Raw genomic sequence first — 21,612 nt, 5'->3', positions numbered from 1 at the left:
ATTGTAGTATAGAAAAGTGGTGTACACAGATGACATCGCTAAAATGTAGTGTAGGCGGCAGTCGTACAAGGCCTACTACATTGTAGTATAGAAAAGTGGTGTAGACAGATGCTATCGCTAAAATGTAGTGTAGGCGGCAGTCGTACAAGGCCTACTACATTGTAGTATAGAAATGTTGTGTAGACAAATGCCATCGCTTAAATGTAGTGTAGGCGGCAGTCGTACAAGGCCTACTACATTGTAGCATAGAAAAGTGGTGTAGACAGATGCCATCGCTAAAATGTAGTGTAGGCGGCAGTCGTACAAGGCCCACAACTTTGTAGTATAGAAAAGTGGTTTAGACAGATGCCATCGCTAAAATGTAGTGTAGGCGGCAGTCGTACAAGGCTCACAACTTTGTAGTATAGAAAAGTGGTGAAGACAGATGACATCACTAAAATGTAGTGTAGGCAGTAAACAGACTCCTTCACTAAACTGTGATATAGATATTAGATCCAAGGGTTTGAATGTGCCTTTTTTAAAAAAACTAGATGCAAACAAGCTAATTCGTTGGTCAACAAAGTTGTCATCTGCGCTTTAAACAGCTTAGTCCGTAAAGATCAGTAATATTTAGATGAAGAGAAAATATTTGGATGAACAGAAAAAAATATGTGAAAACCATGTCAGTTCACCATAAGATCACTATCGATTTAGTTATACCTCATTTTTTTATCTCCTAACGGCCATCTCCTACAACCAGGTCTACATCGATTTTACACCTTTGCCCTTTTCAGACGAATCCTGCATCTGCGACGAAGATGATGGTAATAGCGACAACTCCGATAGTAGAAACAGTAGCGACGAGCCCTCATTCAGTCAATGATGTCCACGTTACATAACTATAAAAGTTCAATAATCAATATCGGGTTCCTGCCTCAGTAATACATTTATACTCCTTACTTGCATATACTTGTACTATATACCTCACGTTCTGCCGAACTTTCCCTATACCAATAAAGTCTGCCTGTAAGCACATTCAATTTTATGTTTTAATGCAGGTTGTCTGTTTGATCATTTGCTTTCTGGATTGCCTAGGTCATTTTCCAACTAAGTATTTTGCGAATTGGTGTGTTGGTTTATTTCTCTAAAAGTAGGACAATTGCCCCCAGATCCCCAGATGTAACCAGATATGTACCTGACTATATGATCCATCCGGTAATGAGAACATTACCATGTAAGTTTTCATCGACCACAGTGATGTGGCTGGTTCGGAAGAGGCTTTAGAAAAGCTTCTTTAACACAAATGTATAGGCCTATAGCTGATACACTGTTTTGACTCACTCGTTCTACTTTAAGGATGTTATCTGTAACTCACTGAAGATTTGTCATCACTATGATACACAGGTAAATAGATTTTTTTTTTTTACGCCGTAACCGAGAATTTGTCACTGTACTGCGGAGGTCAGATTCGATGGTGGAACAAGTGCTTGACCACCTAACCTTACATACAACAGGCATCATACATGACATATAAGTCTGCAGGGGAACCAACGAGAGCTCGATTCTAGTCTGTGAACTACTGGCCAGGGACGGATCGGCTGTGGCGAGAACAACGTATTTGTCAAAAACACAACACTCAAGCGGGCTTAACAAATTTTATTAGCTACCAATAAAATTTGTAAACTAAAACTACAAACAATATTGAAAGCTATATGCTTTGCTATATTTTATCGAAGTTAAAAGCGTGGAATTATAATCTGTGCGTCAAAACAGACTGTATACCAGCCGTCAAACAATAAAGGGCGGTCCAGGTCAATAATCGCAAGGCATTTTGTCCAGCATAAACAATATAAGCATAATCTCGTACAGACAAACATGTTGACACAATCCATAAAGACAAGCTGTACTAGAGGCAGGCAATAGCATTGAAGTCTTGAAGTCAAATATATTAGCGCTTCATTATTTACTGTGTATACCATTGTGTTTCAATTAAGTCCGAGAGAGACAGTGCCCTCTACAGCAAACACCGCTTGATAACATTTAACCTTGGCTCCAATAAGCAAAACATGCTCTGTATATGTTGGCTTACACGCAGCACACACTCTTGTACAGTCGTATAACCAGACTTCAAAAACGCATAACAAATCCAGAGATTCCGTATTAGATAAGTAAGAAATCCTAGCACTCGTTTGTTACTATTGCTGTATTTGAAACAGTGGATGGCAATGAATGTCGAGTTTACACGGGGGCATCTGATTCAACATATTGAGCTAAAAAGCTAGAAGATAATTTCTGTTTACATTTATGATTAAGCTAAAGCCTCTGACATAGATACTATCTGACCTTCGCACATGTCTCCGGTAGCAAGCCACGTGGACTAACTGACATAGCGAATATTTTGAACTACATTAGTCATATCTCACCACATACACCAGTAGGCTATAGCATATAGGATAACACAGCGACGAAGCAGATAAAATAACCCTGACAAAATAATTTTAAAAATCCAAACAAGAATTAACAGCCTACACAATTTAATACTGTCAATATCACTTTGTCTCAGTTGTTTCGCCTTTATTTTCAGAATCACCAAAGCATGTTAAGTATAATATCTTGTCTGACACGTGTGCCTTACATTTATGGTGTCTTTGTCTTTTAAACCACTCGAGGAGATAATACTTTTAAAACGTACTTCTTTAACCAATCACACATCATCTGAGGTATTTAGTAACCGGATGACTAACAAACATGTCCATGTGACCAAGCGCGACAAAACCTGCCTATATAACACGATGAGGGATTTGAGCGGCTCACATTTGTTTCTCACATCGACAACATTACTGTCCCGTGAGACAACCTGCATTTTCGACATCACTTCATCATGGTAAGTCAGTCAGTGTTAACATCATGTAATATCGTAATTGCACTTAACAGCCACATGTAATTATATGCTTTAATTTTGCTTTCAAATATATGCATGAATTGTAAATAAATAATATTGCCGAGTAGCTGTTGCTTCATGTAAGTAAACTTTCCGTTCAACATTCTTAGCCTTTGACCAGTGATGTCGAGATTCAAAACCAGATTCAATTCATTATGGATTATCTAATGATCCTTACCTACTAAACCTAAGTGACAGCAGTATGTATATATGTATGCTTGAGTTTTATCGTCATATATAACAATTTTTCAGTCATTTGATGACGAGGAGTCATAAGGTGTGTGTACATATACTGTATCAGGGCAAAACCATGCCGCTAAAGTGCTGCATCTGCTAAAGTATCATGCCGAAGACACGAGACATGACACCATGCTAAGTCACATTATACTGACACCGGACCAAGCAGTCCTTTTTCTAACCTCTCCGTCCTGGGCGTCAAGCTAGGCAGAAGTCTTTGGTATAACTCAGCCCGGGATTTATCCCTTCCCCTCGACTTCGAGGCGGACACTCTTACCATTAGCAGTAAAAATGACAGCAGTAGTACAGGTTTAATAACATAGGTGTAGAACGTTTGATAATAAAGAAAAGGATAAAATATTGAGAAATGTTACCTAAGCCTATTAGTATTCAAACGAACCAATCAAAGCTTCAGAATTCAATGTTTGACTTTAGTGCATGCATTGTTTGCGTTTGACCACTAGCGGATAAGCTGCATGAGGTACTAAAATCATAATTCTTTACAGCGCGAGTGCATCAGCGTCCACGTTGGCCAAGCTGGGGTTCAGGTCGGCAATGCCTGCTGGGAACTGTACTGTCTTGAACACGGTATCCAGCCAGACGGTCGGATGGCTTCAGGGAACACCATGGAAGAGTCCTTCAATACATTCTTCAGCGAGACCGGCTCCGGTAAACACGTTCCAAGGACTGTTTTCATTGACCTGGAACCCACTGTTATCGGTGAGTTGTTGAATTGCCATAACCTAACATCGCATAAACAATACTTTCCACATACGTGCAAAATATCAACACCAATTCCGACATTTTTTTTTCCAAATATACAATAGAAAATACTTTAATTGTATCAGCACTTATATACATAAGATTCCTTTCCAGATGAGGTCCGCACGGGAACATATCGTCAGTTGTATCATCCTGAGCAACTCATTTCCGGTAAGGAGGACGCCTCCAACAACTACGCCCGAGGTCACTACACTCTTGGCAAGGAAATGGTCGACCAAGTGTTAGACCGCATCCGTAAACTAGCTGACCAGTGTGCAGGTCTCCAAGGCTTCTTCATCTTCCGCAGTTTCGGCGGGGGCACCGGTTCGGGCTTTACTTCGCTCCTTATTGAGCGACTTAGTGTGGACTTTGGCAAGAAATCCAAACTGGAGTTTGCGATATGTCCATCCCCACATATGTCCACTGCTGTGGTCGAGCCCTACAACTCCATTCTGACCACTCATTCCACCCTTGAGCACTCCGACTGTTCCTTCATGGTTGACAATGAGGCAATCTATGACATCTGCCGCCGTAACCTCGACATCGAGCGTCCGTCATACACAAACCTGAACCGGCTGCTGAGTCAGATCGTCAGCTCCATCACCGCTTCTTTGAGGTTTGATGGCTCTCTGAATGTTGATCTCACCGAATTTCAGACAAACTTGGTGCCGTTTCCTAGAATCCATTATCCTATAGCTACCTACGCTCCCGTTATTTCGGCTGAAAAAGCATACAGCGAACGGCTGTCCGTAGCCGAAATCACTAACGCCACCTTCGAGCCTGCCAACCAGATGGTGAAATGCGACCCACGTCACGGCAAATACATGGCCTGCTGTATGTTGTACAGAGGTGACGTCGTGCCCAAAGACGTTAACGCTGCTATCGCTACCATCAAGACCAAGAGAACCATCCAGTTCGTCGACTGGTGTCCCACTGGTTTCAAGGTCGGCATCAACTACCAGCCTCCAACCGTCGTCCCTGGTGGTGACTTGGCCAAAGTCCAGAGAGCTGTGTGCATGTTAAGCAACACCACTGCCATTGCTTGGGCTCGTCTTGATCACAAGTTTGACCTGATGTACGCCAAACGGGCTTTTGTCCACTGGTACGTGGGAGAGGGTATGGAGGAGGGCGAGTTCTCCGAGGCTCGGGAGGATTTGGCCGCTCTGGAGAAGGATTATGAGGAGGTGGGACAAGACACAGTAATGAATGAGGACGACGAGGAGCCAGACGAATATTGATATTGAAAGTAGCGAAGTGTTGTCTTGTGACGGCAAATTGTAAATATGGTCATACAATTATAATCAAGCTGAAATGATTTGTATTATAAAGAATTTAATGAATAAAATAATAACACACAGTGTTATACAATTTATAACTGTACCGTGCAACTGAACATTGTAACATTGAACATTATCACTGACTGAAACTGAATGCTGGTCTAGCTTTTCGGTTTGTATACAGCATATACAAAATATGTGTGAAATATAATGAAGGAAGTTTTATATGTGTGAGTGACAGTTTTTCGGCCTTCCATATTTCAAAATGTTTGTAGTGCTGTTAAAATCAAAACTGTTTTTCAGCTGTGTTATTATTTTGATTATTTAGGCCTAAAGTACATTCGTGGTGGATAATTATCTTTTCCAGTCTCAATGTGTCATTCTGGAAGCTTGTAATTAAAGGTAATAAAATGCAACTTGTCAAAGACGTCAGAAAACTATAGTTTGATTTCTATGCATATATGCATTTTTAGTGCTTGAGTCGTCAACATGTGCAGTTAAAAGCTGACACCGAATGTGAGACAGTCTTCCAGCAACTTGCCGATGGTCGTGGGTTCCCCCGGGCTCTGCCCGGTTTCCTCCTACCATAATGCTGGCCGCCGTCCCATAAGTGAAATATTCTTGAGTACAGCGTAAAACACCAATTAAATAAATAATGAATAAATAAAAGCTGACAGGCCAGAAATCTCTTATTTCGTACAATATGAGGATGATATCGGGTGTTTTCTTACACATGTCTCTACGTCACTAACCCGCGGCCCACTGGTGACTGAATGAACCAAATTACCTCAAGTGATGTGGTACACCTGACCAATGACATCGCGCGTTCAAAGCCAGGTTCAATCAGGTTTCTTCCACTCACAAACTTGACCGTCGTCTTGTAACAAATAACCAGTAAATCAGGCAATCAATCCGTTACACAAGCAAACAGAACAAATAACTAAACATTCTCATTCATACCACAAGGTGTTGGCTAATGCACAAGTATAACTCGGAAAATCCTCAAACCACACCAACAGTGCCTCCCTGGTTATTTACACGTTACCCAAATGATAGTCTGTGGGGCTCCTATAGTTGAAAGTTTCGTGGGTAGGCAGTATTACATGCAGGCACTTGAGATTTGTGGTGTATTTCATATGGCCTAAATTAATCGCACGTTAAGCGTATAGTGGCGTGTGTGAGAAATAAACCCTCAAGTATGTATAGTACTTTACACTTTTTCAGATGACCACTATTTACCGTGCTTTTAAATGTGTAAAGCATGGTAAGAGTCACAATGAAACAAGAAGGGGGATTTTATATTACATACATTCGCTCCCCACTGTAATCTTCGTCCAGCACAGACTTCGACCAAAAACTCGATTTAGCTGCTATGTAATTTGTTCGGAATGTTTACCGGTGGATATAACTCGGTCAATACTTGACAAGTGCCGGGAGTCGCCGTGGAAACCGATAACCAATCTAAACCTTGGTATCAAATCTACGCGAGAGTTAAACCAATCATGGATCGGCACACTTTCTTTGTATTTGTGTGAGTAACAGACGACGCCTGGTGACAATAGCCCGCTGCTCGCCTACATAAGCCAGTGCATAGGCAGTTAGGCTCACATTTGCTTCTCACACCGACAACTTTACAGTCTTGTGAGTCATCTGTGATTCGACCATCTAACCATCATGGTAAGAAATACGGTTAACTTCGATAGTTTAAATAAGCCTAAACTGGTCTCGATTTTGTACATTTATCATAAGTTAATGAATTATTGTGAGTGTTAATCGATAATTAAAATTGGTGAGATGTATTTTATCGGTGTGTGCTATAGATTTGGCAGCTTTTTAGAAACTGTCTTTGCTTTAATCCTCAGCGTGAGTGTATCAGCATCCATGTCGGCCAAGCCGGAGTCCAGATCGGAAATGCCTGCTGGGAACTGTACTGTCTGGAACACGGAATCCAGCCGGACGGTCAGATGCCCTCAGACAAAACCATCGGGGGTGGGGACGACTCCTTCAACACCTTCTTCAGCGAGACTGGGGCGGGGAAGCACGTTCCCCGGGCCGTCTTTGTTGACCTGGAACCCACCGTTGTCGGTAAGATAACCTATTTTTTTTTAGCGGGAATCCAGACAAAGGCTGTGTTAAGTGCCTCCATCCATGCCTGTTAATACCTGGATAGCCCTTTGTCCACGAGAAATAGTTCTCCATATTTCTGCTCCGATATATAGCCTAGTGGAACGCCCTGTGTCTTCCGTATTTTCTCTTTACATCGGCTGGTAAAACGAACACTACATTGTATACGAAGGTACAGCATTGAGTTAAGATGTTGTAAACTATAATTGGGGTTGGGATGTATGAAATATTCGTCTCATCCACACAAACCTATTTGCCCCACATCAACACGTGGCAGAACTGAAATTATGAAACTGAAGACTATAAAGAGCTGTACAGAAATGACGATTGAATCTAGGCCATACTTACGCTTTAAATTACCATTAAGTCTGAGGTGTGTTTGAATAAAGTGTTAGTCGTCGTATTTTATTTTTAAGTAAATCAGCTGTATAGGTGGATCTGCCCCTGATACTCTAGTTCCAAGTCCCAACGCGGGACATCTGTTTATTAAGAGCATAGGTAATCCATCAACCCTGGTCCCATATCTGAAGGTTTCGAAATGTAATGAGGTAGCAGGGCTGTGGATTTATCACCAGAGTCCATCAATATAGGATCGTATAAACTTTACTTTATAAACCCTTATCAATACAACTGCCGAATTAATCAACTCGCCTATAATGCACAGCACGTCACCAAAAACGAGACACTATTCAGGTTTTATTTTGCTTCGGTGTACTTTATGGTCGGTAAACAAAGGTGAGCCAAAACTTTCAGCATTTGTTTACGCCGGTCACCAGGTAACGACAGGCACACACTGTCGAGAGGCCCGCTTATCTTTGTTCCTGTTTGCGTAGCTAACACACATATTACACCCGTCACATCCACGTGAACTTTCAACATATACCTGGACTTCGGCCAAATTGATATGTGATGTGAAGTTTCAAAATGGAATGTGTTTTAACCGTGTTCAAGATAGACTCTTAAGAGTCATGTTCACATACATATACTGCTATCACAAAGTTACCTGACGCAATATCACATTCAAATTCACAAAGAAGTTGTCCCATGTATTCTAATACGGAAAAAACTCTAGCATGGTATATATTGCTCAACAGCAGATATCACATGAATAACTCATCAGCTAACATAGTAATTTTTGCGTTAAATCTTTTTTAATGTATTTATTCACTGGGATTCAGTGATTAAATATGTTTATTTATTTTTTTGGTATTTTACAACACACTAAAAATATTTCACTTACACGACGGCGGCAAGCATTATGGTGGGAGTAAATGAGGCAGAGCCCGGAGAAACCCACTACCGTTCCCAAGTTGCTGGAAGACCTTTATACGTACTGCTGAAATATAATGTTTGTAGAGAAAACTACATGTACATCATGTCGTCTGACTATCTCTTGACATACAAAACCGTAGAACATTTATTCTCTAAAATGACATGTGACTTTTGTTTCTTGATAGACGAGGTCCGGACAGGTACTTATCGACAGCTCTTCCATCCTGAGCAATTGGTAACCGGCAAGGAAGATGCCGCCAACAACTACGCACGTGGTCATTACACCATCGGTAAGGAAATCGTGGACCTCGTCCTGGACCGCATCCGCAAGCTGGCTGACCAGTGTACGGGTCTTCAGGGCTTCCTCATCTTCCACAGCTTTGGAGGAGGCACCGGTTCTGGATTCACCTCACTGCTTATGGAGCGACTCAGCGTGGACTATGGCAAGAAATCCAAGCTGGAGTTCTCCGTCTACCCAGCACCTCAGGTATCCACGGCTGTGGTTGAACCCTACAACTCCATTCTAACCACTCATACCACCCTTGAGCACTCCGATTGTGCCTTCATGGTCGACAATGAGGCTATTTACGACATCTGCCGCCGTAACCTCGACATCGAGCGTCCAACCTATACAAACCTAAATCGGCTACTTGGCCAGATCGTGAGCTCTATTACGGCTTCTCTCCGATTCGACGGCGCCTTGAACGTTGATTTGACCGAGTTCCAGACCAACTTGGTACCCTACCCCCGTATCCACTTCCCTCTGGCCACCTATGCTCCAGTCATCTCGGCCGAGAAGGCTTACCATGAGCAGTTATCTGTGGCTGAAATCACTAACGCCACCTTCGAGCCAGCCAACCAGATGGTGAAGTGTGATCCACGTCACGGCAAATACATGGCCTGCTGTATGTTGTACAGAGGTGACGTCGTGCCCAAAGACGTCAACGCTGCTATCGCTACCATCAAGACCAAGAGGACCATCCAGTTCGTCGACTGGTGTCCCACTGGTTTCAAGGTCGGCATCAACTACCAGCCTCCAACCGTCGTCCCTGGTGGTGACTTGGCCAAAGTCCAGAGAGCTGTGTGCATGTTAAGCAACACCACTGCCATTGCTGAGGCTTGGGCTCGTCTTGATCACAAGTTTGACCTGATGTACGCCAAACGGGCTTTTGTCCACTGGTACGTGGGAGAGGGTATGGAGGAGGGCGAGTTCTCCGAGGCTCGGGAGGATTTGGCCGCTCTGGAGAAGGATTATGAGGAGGTGGGCGTCGACTCCGTGGAGGATGAGGGAGAGGATGAAGCCGAGGAGTATTAAAATCGGGTATATACAGCACACGTGCGCAGCCTGTTAGTGAACCTGTCCCAGCTGTAATGTCAGAAAATAAACCTTTTCGTTTCTCAGCACACTGTCTTTTTGTTCTGTCTTCTACTTTCTGGTATGCTTTAACTCGAGATACAGTTCATGCAATACTTAATCCCGCTTGTCTTCAAATGTGATAGTACAAAAAAGGCTGTATATGGCGAGCTATACAATCCGGTTTTTATTGGTTTGATTTAAAACCTTGCCCAGGTGTCTCATAAGCGGTAACTGCCTTCTCGTGAAGCAGGACGAGTGTGGGTTCACTGGGGATTTGGTCCTTAATGAGTTTCTGTTATGCTAGAACAGTTAGTCACCTTGTTTGTTAGGCGGTTTCGCGTTAGTTTCACAGCGACCATACTTATTGAAATAAGTATGGTCGCTGTGTGTATTAAATGGTACAGAGCTTATTACCAAACTCATAATTAGGTTTTCAGGAATACGCCTGTACATGTAGACGTTTTCTAGGCGTGATCGAACAAGATTGTTGTCGTGTGTATATTGATACACGGTGTATATTGATAGGCTGCATATTGATCTGACAATGGTCTCAATTCAATGAGAGGAATACTTCCGTCTAACCGTTTCCCCCAGATGAATTATTAATCAGAAAAGAATAAATAGCCTATTATAGCTATGTAATTTATGAATTCAAATATAGGCGACAATTGACATATATAATAACTACAAAATATATAAATGTATATTGATGTAACCTACACATGGATTTGAACCACGAATTCTATTGATGCTAAGTACGGCACTGCAGATCACCGTGAAACAAATCCAGGGAAATTACTTACAGAAAGAAGCACATTAGTAGTAGATTATGATACTTTTCATTTGTACAAATGTCACGTGACGCCGGAGATCACTGCAGTACTATCTGACAGAGACAGAATTTGCATGAAAAACTCCTAAGTGATTCTATATCAAACGATGGGATTTTTTCATAGATAAACCTGCGCGCGCAAATCGCGTCTTAACCGGTTTCAAAGCCATTTGAAAACACTTCAAAAAGGCGGGGGTGGGAAGTACTGCTTGTTTCATTACAAGTGAAACTGTGACATTCTCTTCATTCACAGACATTTTCACGATTGTAAACTGTTAGAAATCATCGCTTAATCCAAACTGATTCTTTCCGCCATTTCCTCTCACATATATATCTACGAGTTACTACGCTCGTGGGTGCTAGATTATAGGAAAGAGCGTTTGAAATTTCTAGCATAATAAATCTTCTGATGTGATTTTAAGGGTAGTTCTTTTCTGTGCGAATAGTTAGGGAGTGTGATTACAGTGTATGGCAATGCTGACACTCCTCAATGCAAGCTCGGCATTAATTTATGCATTATTATGGTGGCTATCAAGTTTCTTAACACAATGAAACAAAGCAAATCAAATTAATTTCACAACCGCTAGATCAACTTGAAGGACATTTACGAACAGGAGAAATAGTGGTGTCATCATTTGGAACACCCAACAACGGTGGAGCTTTGTTAGTATGTTTGTTTTGTTTGTTTTTCTTTTTTTTTTTGTTAATTTTTGTTTTGTTTTTTGTTCGCTTCCATAGACACTGGTTTACCAAAGTGCGTATAACTAACATTTACATCTTCTTGACATTATCTTCTCACAATGTATGCAACTGTCTTATTTATTGTATTACAAAAAGCTACACCTAATATAGTGGACTAAGTTATGGCTTGATTTGAGTGATTCCCTGTGACATAAGGACAGAGGGCGATGTATTGAAGAGTTATCCCCCTTGATACACTCAACACCCTACCAAGGTTTTAGACATTGGAATAGGTCCTGTGTATTGCTGATGTAAACGGAAGCCTGAACATTTATAAATTATTTGAACCATGGTGTTGTATTAATTCATTTCATTGTTTTAATACTCAATGATATTTTATTTACACCATTGTTGTTGTTTTTACGCGCGGAAGGAGGTGGCACGCCATCATGATGCAATGACCCAAGAGCCTCCCACTAATGGGATCGCTATGAGTTCTAGCCCAGCTCACGCTGGCTTCCTCTAACGTTGCACGTGGGAAGGTCTGGTAGCAACCTGCGGATGGTCGTGGGTTTCCCTCCGGGCTCTGATCGGATTTCTCCCAACATAATGCTGGCCGCCGTCGTGTAAGGGAAATATTCTTGAGTATGGCGTAAAACATCAATAAAATAAATTAATAATAAAATAAATTAAATACATATTGGCGGAGGAAACCGGAGTGATTGAAATAGTAAGCGATAGTTATCAATCACACAGTGCAGGATGTCAACTGGTAAACAACACCCAAAGTCAAATTCCCAAATACCAGTTTCATTACTTAAATAGCATCACAATCTCTAAAAGTATATGCATTTTTGACAGAAGAGTTACATGAAAGGTGTATATATATATATATATATATATATATATATATATATATAATATAGTATCTATAAAATAGTATCTATAAAAGTATCTTAGTTACGCTTTTCTGCAACTGTTCATATAAACACACCGGTGATATTAAAACTCCAACATGTTTATACTGTCCCTAGCCCCGGGTTACGCGGTATTAGATACATACATAAATAGTACAGCGGGAAAGATTTTCCAAGCTATTATTTAAAGTCGTAGCTATCTGCTGGTTTGTTTGACAAAATTTAAGAATGTTGTATAGAGGCGCTTGATAGTAAAGCCTTCAGAAGTTTCAACAGCAGTGCTCTAAGATACAGCTTGATATCGTCGATGATAGTACACGCTCCAGTATATGCAACTAGGCGAGATATGTATGTATCACACGGAGGTTTATCTGGAATATTACCATTCATATATGTTAGTTAACAATATCAAAATTAAAATCATCTTTTGTTATACAATCAATCGGGACAGGAAGCCCTTGTTATTGTTTTTTTTTTTTTTTTTTGATAAATATACAAATCCAGATAAGATGTACCATCTGGGAATCATCAGTCTCTTAATTTCAGTAAACCGGGATATATTCCTTCACTGCTTCGTATATAAAGGACTTATCTTTGGCTAGACTGTCGTCAACATGACATTTGGTGAATGTAAATGAGCTGGCTTCACGAAGTCCATTGTTTATCAACATATTCTGCATTCACAGAACTTGAAACAAAGGTTTATTAAAAGGGGGCGCATTTTGTTCCCATTGTGATACCTATATACGACATTGACACATCGTCCTGTCAAATTTCACTCAGATATCATCAATCAGAAGTTCGAGTAGTTCTATACACTCTACGACATCCCAAGAACAGCAACATGAATAGGGTTTTGAACTAAAAATGCCTTTTGAGCTCTGAAATTTATGAATTGAAGGACTGTGTTTTGAAACACCATGTCAATGTCATCAGGGCGCTGGATTAAACATTGATTTGTTTGTTTGATCGGTGATGTACCCCGCACTCAAGAATATTCACTTATGGGACGGCGGCCAGCATTCTGGTAGGTGGGAATGGAGCAAAACCCGAAGGAAACCCACGACCACCTGTAGGTTGTTGGCAGACCTTCCCACGTACGGCCTGAAAGGAAGCCAGCATGAACTGGACTTGAACTCGCAGCGACCGCATTGGTGACAGGCGCCTGGGTAATTGCGCCGAGCTGGTTCCACCACAGAGGCTCTGGATGAAATATTGACAGGGAATTGTAGTGTACACCGTCAGCCCCACTGGGCCGTAAAGGATTAAGACCAGAAGTACAATAATGTTGATATAACTATATTTTTTTAACATGAAGACATCTGTGGCGATAATTGTAGAATCTGAGTGACCACTCAAGCCGAATGTAATTGTAAATGTGGGCCAAGATCAATTGTGAACAATTTCTTGGAAGAAACACGTAAGGTCTGATATAGAAGGCTGTGAATATTGTTCGCGGTGTAGAATAATCCGGTTGAACGTCTAAGAAGAAATTACAGAACTCTTAACCTTTGACTGACATCGCTGGTCCCAGTCAGGAAAGAATCGGTCACGCATCCGGTTTGTAAAGCTAACAAGGTTTGGACATTTTGTCTCTGCATGGATCTTTGGCGGAAAATTAAATGGAATGTAAAACAACTGGACAAAGTGTCCGAACAAGGCGCAGTCCACCTGAAACAGATAGAAAAATAAAAATGATATACTACCCTTATGTGGTGACGTTACAAGAATTCAGTTTCATGTCACACTGGACAGCTGTCGTTTACGTCATAACACTCTTGGAGCTGGAGGGGGCATGCGTGACCCAGGTGGTTAGCGAGCCAGCGCAGCGCAAGGACCCAAGAACCTCTCAACAATTCGTTCGCTGTGAATTCGTCAAGCTCATGTTGGCTTCCTCTCCGACCAAACATCTAAGGTCTGCCAGAAAACTTCGGATGGCCGTGGATTTCCCACGGGTTTCTTCCCCCCATAACGCTGGTCGCCGTCATATAAGTAATATATTCTTAGGAACAGCGTAAACACTTTTCAAATAGAGAAACAAATAAATATATTCAGGTTTATTCAGAATAAAGTAAGGTTTATTCAGTGTATATTCAAGATTGTATAGAGTGTATTTAGCATTGTTCAGATCATACCCACGTTTGACCACAGTATATTCAGTTTCGTAAAGATAATATAAAGGATTGTTCAGGATCTTTTCAGGGTTGTTCAGAGTGTATTGACGTTTATTCGGGATATATTCAGGCTTGTTAATAGTATATTTAGGTTTGCTGTAGATATATTCGGGCTTGTTATATTCAGGTTTATTCGGGATATACTCGGGCTTGCTAGCAGTATATTCAGGTTTGATCATAGTATATTCAGCATTCTTAGTATTATGTTCAGATTTGCTCACAATAAGCATAGTTATTATTCAAGTGACTACAGGTGGTGAAAGTTCTGTTGAGAACAACATGTATACGTGGTTTACCAACGACGTTTTATCGCCCATCATGAAATCTTTGTCAGCAAGGAACGAGGACATAGCTTCAAGATCGGCTTCCGCAATTGCATAGATGTCGTCTGCCGACTTTCTGCCAATCCCGTGATGCCAAGATTTCTGTGTTACCTGTAGTAGGAAAATTAGAAGGAAAAAAAACGAGATACGAGAAACGTCTAACCATGTTCGAACACTAAAATTATTCAACGTAATAAGTGGTTGTCAAAAAGTAGACGTACGTGATTAAAAACAGTTAAAAGAACCAAACCTCGGAAAACCATAACGTTTTTATAATACATAATCTAAAAAATTGTCTTTATGTATGTATATAGGGGTTATCTGGATATAGAAAAACTGTATTTTATTACACAGGCCAATGGGCTTTAATTATTCAGTGACAGCATCGCCATCAATGCTGTCAAATAAACAGAATATAGTACTGACTGTGTAGAACTTTGCCCGGACATGACCAACGTCTATGCAGTTAGCTAAGATAGTTTTAATGTCGTATTGAGCATCACATCCAGCACTCTCGGGAGCACTGCTCCCATTAAGAATATAATTGTGTGTCAAACGAGAATGCCCAATACGGCACCTCATTAACGAGGTGCCGTGTTGGGCATTCTTGTAACTACTTGGTCATTTCGTGACAAAACATGAATGTAAGAATTATAGCCAATGCCAAGGTGAATAGTGTGCAGTTTATTATGCACCTGTAAATTACATTCACCCTGCCAAAGGTGACGAATATATTTCAGAATGTTCGAATGAAAATCAGTGTAAGGTAATTTGACCGTTGATATAGGGTTATTTAGTTTATTTTTATTTAACTATTTTATAGTTTTTGCCTCTCTGTCTACGACTGTGTTTCCACGGATACCAGTATGACTTGGTATCCAACAGAATACAATAATTTTACCTCTTCTAATTAGTTTTATATACAGGGCTAAAATTTCAAAGATTAACGGATTTAAAAATTTATTATTCTCTATTGCCAAAGTCAGCAGAGAGAGTCACTGCATATCATATTTGTACATTTAGCTGACCACCAGTAGAAACATATGATAAGGCCAGGAAAATAGCCCTGGCCTCGACAGAAAAGATTGAAGAAAGGGATGAAAGACAAAGAGAAGAGACTCGCTGTTCTAGACAACCGCGGACGCAACCCTGTCCTCATCCTTTGACCCATCAGTATATATGAATTTATTACCCGGATAATAAGCCTTAATTTCTGCAAAACTTAGCAAAAAAAAGAGGGTTTGTATATGCGGGACTCGAGAAAGACACTGGAGCTATCTCTATCTTAAAGATGGCTTCCACAATATGGTCCCTTATACGAAGATCGAACGAAGGGATCTTATTGGGACTTTTATTAAATTGATCTACATATGATGGATTGAAAACACTTCGTAGGCAGGGTTTGTTTGGTGAGCTTTAAGCTTTGTAGCATATTGAAGGCCGATTTTCATACGTCATATAAACAAGGCTCGTTTATCTCTACGTATAAACTCTATACCGGAGAGGTCTAAAAGCACCGGAACCGTAAATGATGGGCCCTAGTCCAATTCAGACCTCACCAGAGAACGATACAGGGTAAATAAATAGACCGGCCCCAATCAGTGCTAGACACGACCTTAATTATATCGAGAGCCTTTGTACATTTAGCTTAAAGCAGTTTCATATGAGGTGTATAAGATAATTTATTATCAAATATTGTACCCACAAAATTTTAATGTGTTTACCACGAAATTTTAGATCAGGGTCAAGATGAAATTTCAGTTTATAACGAAAATGCATACCAGCGGTCTTCGATGTTGAAAATTTAAAACCTTTTCAGTTGCCCATTTCCCGATCTAACTGAGACAAAGCTAAAGCTGACGTTTGATGTTATTCGTATTTTTTAGCAAGGTAGCATATAAGGAAATCCATCACATATAAAGAATCCTCCGTGACAGATGTTAATGTTTTGGCTAAGCTATTTATTTTTTGCTAAACAATATTGGCGATAATGTACTGAAATGAGGTATACCATTTCTTGCTCATGAGTTAGAACGAGTGGACCTCACCCGTATCTTAAACTGACGATCAGCTAAAAACTCTGATATAAATATCGGTGATCGCCCTGTAATGTCCATGTCAGAAAGGTTCTTTAAAGTACCATATTTCCATGTGGTGTCGTAGGCCTTTTCAAGGTTTTCAATAAAACCATCCCGATTTCAAATGGGACAAGATGATCCAAAGTTGATCGACCTAGCCGAAAACCACAATGTATATTAGAGCGTAACTTGTTTGCTTTCTAAAAACCAAACAAGTTTATCGTTTATCGTCCATTCCATAATATTGTAGACGAAGCTGGTAAGACCTATGGAACGGTAATTAGACGGATCATTATGAGCCTTACCTGCTTTTTACCTGTGACCAAGCCGATTGATCGGACCGAGCCAATCCAACCTCCCGTCTCTCTCCAAATAAGGGCCAAAGTAACGTGTTGGACGTGAGAATCTCGCAAGACCAACACGCCCTCAGCCAGCAGGGTCCAACAGGTGTCGAAGATTTCCTGAACATATCAATGCCTAAATAGACTGTCTACTTACGTTCTCTTTAACGACATTCTCAACAAAGCTGTATCTCTTGACCACATCGGCTCCTTGATCGCTGAAGTTAAAACAGCCCCAAAAATCAGTGGACGCGTGCACGTAACGGTACCATATATATGCTCTGCAACAAAGATCACGATGTCTTTGTCAGTTCATACAAACAATGTAGTATCCGGGAGATCGGGATTATTCCCGGTTTCTTCAACTAGAAGGAAGGAAATGTCATTGTTACATATTTTTTTATTCATTTGATTGGTGTTTTACGTCGCACTCAAGAATTTCACCTATGCGCCGACGGCCAGCATTGTGGTGGGAGGAAACCGAACAGAGCTCGGGGAAAACCCACAACCAACTTTGACATAGCTCAATGAATTAGTTTTCCCGTTACTGTTATTTCGTAAATGCCTTGATCCCAGTGTCAAAAAGCAACGCAATTTACAAGAAAAGTGAAGAAATTTGCCTAAGATTTGATTATAAACCAGGTCATAGTCTGTAGTTGATGAAAGTAAAATTTTCATGTAAGTAAGGCAGTGTGCCTTCCGTAAGACCGGTATAATATCAAGGCTTGTACACCTTGGCCTACATCTCCTCTGTTCAGATGCAGTTTAAAAATCCTGGCTGCTCAAGTCTAACCATCTGTCCCATTCACCCTATTCTTGATGGAGACTGCATCTGAATAATTATGCATCCAGCATGCAATCACAGTATGGGCCAATTGTCTTATGAGCTGCCTGCACGTAACAATAGTGGTTTTGCCAGCAACTGTGCCATCAGCTTTCCGCTCTCCCGATTTAACTAAAAACAATGTCTCAATGTAGTAAATATGTCACCTCTTCTTCAACTGTTTTTCATGAATTGTCTGCCAATATATAAAATTTAACTAATCTAAAAACCGGAAATAAGTTAGTATGAGAATGAAGCTTTTATTCCAGTCTTAAGTAATAAAACGCATTTTCAATGGATAAGTTCGCATGCAAGAATCTGAACAGCATGAGCTGTTGTCATCTGTTCAGGTAGGTCCTAATATACTGAAGACCTTGCACTGAACGGTCGTCGTTTTACAGATGACTTGCCAATGTGAAGATGATGTAAAGAGTGCTTGGGTTTGGCTCTACCTTACGTCTCCAAGGTTGAGGGCGGTATGGGCATGCGCCAAGGGTCATTCTATCTATTTATTTCATGGGTGTTGATCACCAGGTTCCAGAATGTTTCACCCATACGACAGTGGTCAGGTTCATGAGTGGACAATACTGACTTACTGGGGTAAACCACAGCATCGCAGTAGGTACATAAGAAACCTCATGATTCAAAGCCGCATGCAAATCTCATACCCATGTTCTGACATACATGACTGTTCTGTGTAATCGGTCTTACACATAGTTTTCACATCAATACTTGGACCTACTGAAATGTGTGCTCTTCAACCATCCTGATGAATGACAAAGATATGGCTTTTTCCACCTGTGACAAATGGCTGTCTATTGGTTTACAAAAATGATCAGAGAGCTTCCGTATGATGAGGTTACTGTCACATATCTCTTCACCGTTCAAATACACAAATGGAAACTGCTTGGTTTTGGTAGAGGGTGTCTTGCTTGGAATCGTCTGCAAAGTAACAAAACCTTCAATATAAATTTTGTATTGTTTTCAAGAGACACTCCCTTCTGGTCAGTTGAAGAAGGATCGCTCTTGACCAGCTTGAGAACTGACTTAATAAGACAGATTCGTGTAATATTCAGCTGCAATGACAGTAAGTAAGTAAGTTTATTACGGCTCAGGCCAAGAACATGTCATAGGAGCAATTGGACAATTTACAGAACTTACATGGCGGTTCTAAGCCTGACAGAAATTTTGACATCTTAGTCTGAAGTACAATGCTTTTTGACTAAAAAAGATTTCTTAATTTAAACATCCTAGTACACGCCATATATCTTATATTGGACATCAACCTATCGTAGCAAATAAGTATCAGTACTTGATATGGTATCTACACCATGTAACATGACCATTAACTTGTTTGGGATATCCCCCAACCCGTGCCATATAAAATGTCGTTATCTTGTATGCAACACCGCTCAGTCGAAAAAAAAGCAAAACATTTCATTATCTTGTATGAGATATTGCCCAGATGGGACAACATGAGCATGCATTATCTTTTATTGTATATTGTAAAGTCCAAACAAATGCATCAGGAGTACTGTAGATATGTTACCATCATGTAAGAGATATCGCCCAGATGAAGTCAGGTGTTTACCTTGCCATCAGTCAGATTTATTATCCCGCATCAGACAAAATACCCCGCCTTTAAATAGGGTGTCCACTAGACATTCCACTAGTCATTACATTGAATGTGATATCCATCATGCGGAGCCAGACAAACTAGTCATGGTTTTGTATGGAATATCCATCATGCGGAGCCATATAAATTGGTCATTACAATGAATGTGATATCCATCATGCGGGGCCAGATAAACTAGTCATGGTTTTGTATGGAATATCCATCATGCGGAGCCATATAAATTGGTCATTACATTGAATGTGATATCCATCATGCGGAGCCACATAAACTAATCTTTACCTTGTATGAGATATTTACCATGCGGAGCCATATAAATTGGTCATTACCTTGTGTGTGATATCCATCATGCGGAGCCACATAAATTGGTCATTACATTGAATGTGATATCCATCATGTGGAGCCAGATAAACTAGTCATGGGTTTGTATGGAATATCCTTCACGCGGAGCCATATAAAATAGTCTTTACCTTGTATGAGATATTCACCATGCGGAGACATATAAATCGGTCATTACCTTGAATGTGATATCCATCGTGCGGAGCCATATAAAATAGTCTTTACCTTGTATGGAATATCCACCATGCGGAGCCATATAAACTAGTCATTACCTTGTATGGGATATCCATCATGCGGGACTCTTATAAATAGGTTATTACCTTGTATGTGATATCGACCATGCGGAGCCATACAAACTAGGCATTACCTTCTATGGGATATCCATCATGCGGAGCCATATAAACTAATCTCTACCTTGTATGAGATATTCACCATGCAAAGACATATAAATCGGTCATGACCTTGTATGTGATATCCACCCTGCGGAGCCGTATAAACTAGTCTTTACCTTGTATGGAATATTGGGGGCTTCCGTGGCTCAGTCGGTTAGCGCGCTAGCACAGCGTAATGACCCAGGAGTCTCTCACCAATGCGGTCGCTGTGAGTTCAAGTCCAGCTCATGCTGGCTTCCTCTCCGGCCGTACGTGGGAAGGTCTGCCAGCAACCTGCGGATGGTCGTGGGTTTCCCCCGAGCTCTGCCCGGTTTCCTCCCACCATAATGCTGGCCGCCGTCGTATAAGTGAAATATTCTTGAGTACGGCGTAAAACACCAATCAAATAAATAAATCAAATGTATGGAATATCCACCATGCCGAGCCATATAAACTAGTCTTTACCTTGTATGAGATATTCACCATGCAGAGACATATAAATTGGTCATTACCTTGTTTGTGATATCCATCATGCGGAGCCAGATAAATTGGTCATTACATTGAATGTGATATCCATCATGCGGAGCCACATAAATTGGTCATTACATTGAATGTGATATCCATCATGCGGAGCCAGATAAACTAGTCATGGTTTTGTATGGAATATCCATCATACGGAGCCATATAAACTAGTCTTTACCTTTGTATGAGATATCCACCATGCGGAGCCAGATAAACTAGTCATGGTTTTGTATGGAATATCCATCATGCGGAGCCATATAAACTAGTCTTTACCTTGTATGAGATATTCACCATGCGGAGACATATAAATTAGTCATTACCTTGAATATGATATCCCTCATGCGGAGCCATATAAACTAGTCTTTACCTTGTATGGAATATCTACCATGCGGAGCCATATAAACTAGTCATTACCTTGTATGGGATATCCATCATGCGGACTCTTATAAATAGGTTATTACCTTGTATGTGATATCCACTATGCAGAGCCATATAAACTAGTCATGCTTTTGTATGTGATATCCACCATGCGGAGCCGTATAAACTAGTCTTTACCTCGTCTGGGATATTCACCATGCCGAGCCATGTAAACTAGCCATTAACTTGTATGGGATATCCACCATGCGGAG

The 21,612-nt window shown here is 40.8% G+C and overlaps 3 protein-coding genes across 3 annotated transcripts in view; 2 read left to right on the top strand and 1 right to left on the bottom strand.

Moving 5' to 3' along the window:
- Positions 1-2,751: 2,751 nt before the first annotated feature.
- LOC135482388 (tubulin alpha-1B chain-like) lies at positions 2,752-5,623 on the top strand. The gene is made up of 3 exons (XM_064762343.1): positions 2,752-2,863; positions 3,664-3,877; positions 4,034-5,623. The coding sequence occupies exons 1-3, from the start codon at positions 2,861-2,863 to the stop codon at positions 5,155-5,157; spliced, it is 1,341 nt and encodes a 446-aa protein (XP_064618413.1). The 5' UTR covers positions 2,752-2,860; the 3' UTR covers positions 5,158-5,623.
- Positions 5,624-6,769: 1,146 nt separating this feature from the next.
- LOC135461821 (tubulin alpha-1A chain-like) lies at positions 6,770-9,996 on the top strand. The gene is made up of 3 exons (XM_064739067.1): positions 6,770-6,873; positions 7,059-7,281; positions 8,778-9,996. Exons 1-3 carry the CDS (start codon positions 6,871-6,873, stop codon positions 9,905-9,907), a joined length of 1,356 nt encoding a protein of 451 aa, XP_064595137.1. The 5' UTR covers positions 6,770-6,870; the 3' UTR covers positions 9,908-9,996.
- Positions 9,997-13,861: 3,865 nt separating this feature from the next.
- LOC135464722 (uncharacterized) overlaps positions 13,862-21,612 on the bottom strand; it is a 34,262-nt gene continuing 26,511 nt past the window's right edge. Inside the window, exons 20-23 of the mRNA XM_064742243.1 lie at positions 18,861-19,060; positions 17,453-17,576; positions 14,850-14,987; positions 13,862-14,050 (exon numbers count right to left, since the gene is read on the bottom strand). Of these exons, the coding sequence (XP_064598313.1) occupies positions 13,862-14,050; positions 14,850-14,987; positions 17,453-17,576; positions 18,861-19,060 (651 nt within the window). The remainder of the gene's footprint in view (positions 14,051-14,849; positions 14,988-17,452; positions 17,577-18,860; positions 19,061-21,612) is intronic.

The sequence above is a fragment of the Liolophura sinensis genome, chromosome 1 (assembly GCF_032854445.1).
Source record: "Liolophura sinensis isolate JHLJ2023 chromosome 1, CUHK_Ljap_v2, whole genome shotgun sequence".
Lineage (NCBI taxonomy): Eukaryota > Metazoa > Mollusca > Polyplacophora > Chitonida > Chitonidae > Liolophura > Liolophura sinensis.
Note: the sequence above shows the minus strand (reverse complement) of the source record. Positions and strands in the feature narration are given on the sequence as shown.

What these genes read in the sequence shown, in the direction of transcription:
- LOC135461821 (XM_064739067.1), top strand. An exon ending in CCTGGAACCCACCGTTGTCG is followed by an intron (nt 7,282 to 8,777) that starts GTAAGATAACCT and finishes GTTTCTTGATAG; the next exon opens with ACGAGGTCCGGACAGGTACT.
- LOC135482388 (XM_064762343.1), top strand. An exon ending in CCTGGAACCCACTGTTATCG is followed by an intron (nt 3,878 to 4,033) that starts GTGAGTTGTTGA and finishes ATTCCTTTCCAG; the next exon opens with ATGAGGTCCGCACGGGAACA.